This window comes from Triticum urartu, unplaced genomic scaffold, assembly GCF_003073215.2.
Source record: "Triticum urartu cultivar G1812 unplaced genomic scaffold, Tu2.1 TuUngrouped_contig_8960, whole genome shotgun sequence".
Lineage (NCBI taxonomy): Eukaryota > Viridiplantae > Streptophyta > Magnoliopsida > Poales > Poaceae > Triticum > Triticum urartu.
Genome location: NW_024119961.1, coordinates 1 through 4,765, shown reverse-complemented (window position 1 = coordinate 4,765; position 4,765 = coordinate 1). Strand labels below are relative to the sequence as shown.

At 46.5% G+C, this 4,765-nt stretch overlaps 1 protein-coding gene across 1 annotated transcript; it reads left to right on the top strand.

The window, feature by feature from the left end:
* The first annotated feature begins 957 nt into the window (after window positions 1–957).
* Window positions 958–4,742, top strand: LOC125532069 (WRKY transcription factor 72B-like). The gene is made up of 4 exons (XM_048696244.1): window positions 958–1,342; window positions 1,740–1,814; window positions 2,166–2,735; window positions 2,862–4,742. The coding sequence occupies exons 1-4, from the start codon at window positions 1,289–1,291 to the stop codon at window positions 3,174–3,176; spliced, it is 1,014 nt and encodes a 337-aa protein (XP_048552201.1). The 5' UTR covers window positions 958–1,288; the 3' UTR covers window positions 3,177–4,742.
* Window positions 4,743–4,765: the final 23 nt, after the last annotated feature.

Below are 4,765 nucleotides of genomic sequence, written 5' to 3'. Positions count from 1 at the left end.
CTATGAAATATATATTTCTCAGAAACTACTACTGGAATTAAGCAAATCACATCCAATTTCAGCCTAAGATTTGCAAGGAGGCGCGCGGCGGGGGGTAGCCTATGGAGCGCGGTGGAGAACGAAGGACCGCCTCAAATGGCAGGCCCTCGCCGGCGGCGGCCGGAACCCTAGAGCGCGGTGGAGATCGGGGCCAAACGATGGGGACGAAATCGGATTTTTTTTTTGAGGGGAGGGAACGAAATTGGATGGGAAGGGCGGGGTGGGCTAGTTGGACACGAGGGACGGAAGGGCCTGTTCGACACGCGGCCGGGCTGATTACCTCTGTCGATTTTTTCTTCCCAAAATGCCCTCAGGATATCTATACTGAAGGACGGGAGCTCACCAGTGCATGGTCTACCGCTCGCGAGAACTGGAGCAGTATATGTCACCACACACCGTACGATTTCATGATCTGACGGTCAGAATTTACCCCAGGGTACCATAAAAGAGCTCAAATTAAATGGACTTCTTTCTGGCAGAAAATTCTGAATTGTGTAGAAGACACATGGGGCCGCCATGTCCTCCACCTCAAACCAAATCTCGTTACATGGATTCGGAGACATATATATGTATGAGCGATTATGACTGATCAACTTCCTCTGACGGACGGCCCTACAGGACTGAAATTTGGTCTGAAAGCGATTCCTTGCTTGACGACAGTCTCTCTATCCATAATAGTGGGCGGAGGCGCCGACGCCGACGACGAGGACTGGCAGGAAGCTTCATCAACGCTGGGCGTACGCGCTCGACGACGTACGTAACACAGTTTGGACGCGCGTCCTAGTTGTAATTGGCCTCCAGACAACAACAGCATGTTGCACACGTCGAAGCCTATTCCCACACACATAAATCTCAGTCTCCTCTCCTATCCGCCGATATATGTTTTTTTCTGGCTCTCTGGTCTCTGCAAGTCTTCGGTCTTCACCAAAGGGTGAGGCTGTGTTTGACATTTCTAACGCTGGCCGCCTAATCAGCGCAGGTAAGCACCGGCGTACGGCGTTTGTTTATGCCAAAATAAATCTAGTCCAAACAGGAGGGGGGTGGAAGAGAAGAGAAGGTCGAGGCCATGGTCTAGGCGTCTAGCTAGCTGCCTCTCTCCCTATATATACAAGGCCATGGCAAGGCTCGTAAAGGGCTAGAGAAGAAAGGATTGGAAGGCTACGGAAGCTAGCTGGTGAGAGAGGAGGAGGAGAGGGACCTTTGCCTTGCTCTAAGGAGAGATAGCTTGTCTTCTGTGAAGGAGATCGAGATGATCAAGGGAGACCAGCGGCAGCTTGGAGCTCAAGAGCGGTTGAAAGATCAGGTTTGGAACTGATTAATTTCTTCTCTTGATTTTGTATTTGTGCTGTCACATATGCTTCAAAGAGTTTGATTTTTTTTATTGAATGCTTGTTCATTTATTTGGATAAGTATGGTTAGGACTAGTGGTTAGGATTTGGCTGAGTTTCTCTCTTCTTTGGGTTGTGGCTCTTGATCCATGAATGGAAGTCAGGGACTTCTCTTTCTCATGTCAAAATCAGTCAGATGATCATCTTTAGGGACCACAGATCCTGGTACTAGTAGAACAGTCAAATTAAACATATGGATCAGCCAGGAATTGGATTTTTCAACAGCTAGCTGCTCGTCATCCAATAAATTCATGGTGTTATTAATTTTTTGATCATCTTATGCTAATATAGACTTTCATGCTGGCGTTGCAGATGAGAGATGATCATCGGGCCTCAGATGGCAATTTTTTCAAGTTCTTGCAAAACCAGTCAAGCACAGAAAAAGAGGTACATAATTATCAAACATGTTCAACAAACATAAACAGCACAACTTTTCTTAATTTGTTACATAAGGCAGGGCCTGGTAGGCAGTAAAAACTAGTAATAAGTAGACTTTAAATTTCTTAATTATCCTGAAATTCCTCAACTTATTCATGAAAAAAGTACCTAAATCTATTAGCTATGTATATTTGCCTATAGTTTTTTTTCATCTAACTAGGTACCAAACTAGTTAGCTCCCAGTAGTCATATATACAAACCCAGCCAAGTAGCCAACTAGGCATTATCATATGTGATTTGCTTAACTAATGAGAAATGACTAATTGAAGTGTCTCTGATGTGATGGTTTCATTCATTCAGGCTCAAGAAGACAAGATTGCGTCCACAAGGGCAGAGATGGGCGAAGTGAGAAAAGAGAACGAGAGGCTGAAGATGATGCTATCACGGATGGTGGAGGACCATCGCTCCCTTCAGAAGCAATTCGACGTTCTCCACCAGCAAGGGCGAGGCAAGAACCTCGCCGTTGGCTCACCGGATCATACATCACCGGTCGACGGCCCCGGGTTCGTCTCTTTGCGCCTTGGAACGAGCGCCGTCATGAGCAGGCAGAACATGGGAGAAGAGATCAAGGACAGCACTAATAATCCAGATGGCAAGGGCATCTTTCTTGGACTTTCATCAGCCTGCGGAGCTGTTGGTGCAAGAACTGATGGAAGTGAGACGAAGGTGCGGCCAGATGTGGTGACATTGAGCCCTCGAGGCAGCTCCGAGGGGGAGGCCGCGGAGACGACAACGTCAGCCGCAGCAAGCAAGATGGCGAAGAACCCGAGAATCACCGTCAGCGGCGCGGAAACGGAGGAGGAGGTGGCCCGGCAGCCACTGGCCAAGAAGGCCAGGGTGTCGGTGAGGGCAAGGTGTGACACACCAACGGTACGTACATCTACATATACTCTAGGATACCTAATTAAGAACTTGAATGGTAAATGCATGAAAGGGATGTGGAAACTCATATGCGTATATATGATTTGAATGTATGGTTTGTTGGCGATCGATCAGATGAACGATGGGTGCCAGTGGAGGAAGTACGGGCAGAAGATATCCAAGGGGAACCCGTGTCCACGCGCCTACTACCGCTGCACCGTCGCAACAGGGTGTCCCGTCAGAAAACAGGTATGTATATTCACTGCAATACATCCAAAAGAACCCCAAAACATGGTACCAAAGAATCTGCGGCGAAGTGTGTTTCGCAAACCAAACATGATGAAGAACCTGTGTTTTGAATTTCGGCCGAATTTCGGCCATCTCGGCCTGGGGCGAAATATACTTTCCAGCGAAAAAATAGATTTTGGTCAAATTTCTGCCAAATTTTAGTCAAATTTTGGCCGAAATTCGGCCATCTCAGCCTGGGGCGAAAAATTTCACAAACCCAAAATCAAACCTTGCGAAGAACTATACATGTGTTGCTTCCAAACATTGCAGTGCAACTTAATTAGCACTCCCTCTATTTGTAATTAACCCTAAACCAAAAATGCTTCTATGTTCCGCAAACCAAACTTGACCAAGACCTATACATGTGTTGCTTTAATGTCAGGAAGTTGGCGCCGGCTAACAGATGTATTATATACAGCTCATAAAAAAAATTCAATGCTGAACTGTTGAAGCTCGACACTTACAGATCAAAAATGTATACAACCCCAAATACCCTTTTGTAAAATTCAGGGAGATCCTTTTTTTTATACATTGGTTTCCAGCGAGATCTAATTATGTCGTATTGGCAGAGCCATAGTACGTATTCTTATGTTTGCCCAAAATTAGCAAGATGTGTTCTCTTTTCTCGTATATTTCTCAAGTGGATGCCTAATACAATTCATATTTAAGGTTCAAAACTAGCCAGTATCAAGTTCCCCTTCAAAAAAGTACTAGTACCAAGTGGCACAATCAACTAAATTAAGCCGCCATGTGCATATGGTCCCAAATCCGGCGTCCAGACTCCATTAATCAAGCGTTGGAGCGCCACCGGGGAGGGAGGGAGGGAGCTAGCGGGCCTAAACAGAAGAGCACGTAGCCGGAGATCGGAGCCTGACCTGATCACGGGGGAGGGCCGGAGCCGCCGGGGCGGTGATCGGGTTCCCTCCCCTCGCTTGCCCGGGCGTGGCTTCTCCGGCAACGGCAAGGGCGCTATTGGGTTTTAGGGCGTGCTGGGAATGGTAGTAAGTAAATACGGGGGTGTATAGTTTACACTTGTATCTTACAGGCCGCGTAGCAAAATTGGGCTGGAAACCAAACGACGAGCCGAGACCTATATTTATTTTACACGTGTATTGGAGGAAACACGACAATCCAATCAAGGCCTTAGGCTGATCGCGTCGAAACAAATTGGTCCAGGTCCCACATGCCAGTGGCCGATGGGGGTTTAGTATGCTAGAGCCTGGAAAAGACTCTGATGGGCTTTGGGTTGGGCCAGCGTTGCCACATGTGTGTGTGTGCTGCATGCCATTTCAAGCAAGTCCAACCTTTTTCCCCTAAAAAAAGCAAGTCCAACCTTTCCCTCAAAAAAAAGCAAGTGCAACCTCCCCTCATGGAAAAAAACAATGTCCAAAATATATCCATGGTAAAAGTTCCCAATAACTTTGAAAAACACTGAGTTCATAGACATAGCATCTCTCTCTCTCTCTCTCTCTCTCTCTCTCTCTTTGTGGGTAAGACATAGCATATCTCTAACATGGCACAAGATTTCCAATATAAGTTCAGCTTGGGAAATAGATATGGCAGATTCAAATGCGGTAGCATTAATATGCACAGTTCACATATGTATGTGAATTTCTTCTTCATAGCATGATTTCTTTTTTGTTTCTCAGGTTGCCAGTTCAATATATAATTGAAAATTCATGACATGATAGACCTAAATTGTGTCTACGTGGCCGGAGGTCGCTCCCCCCCAACCCCCCGTGTCGCTCCCG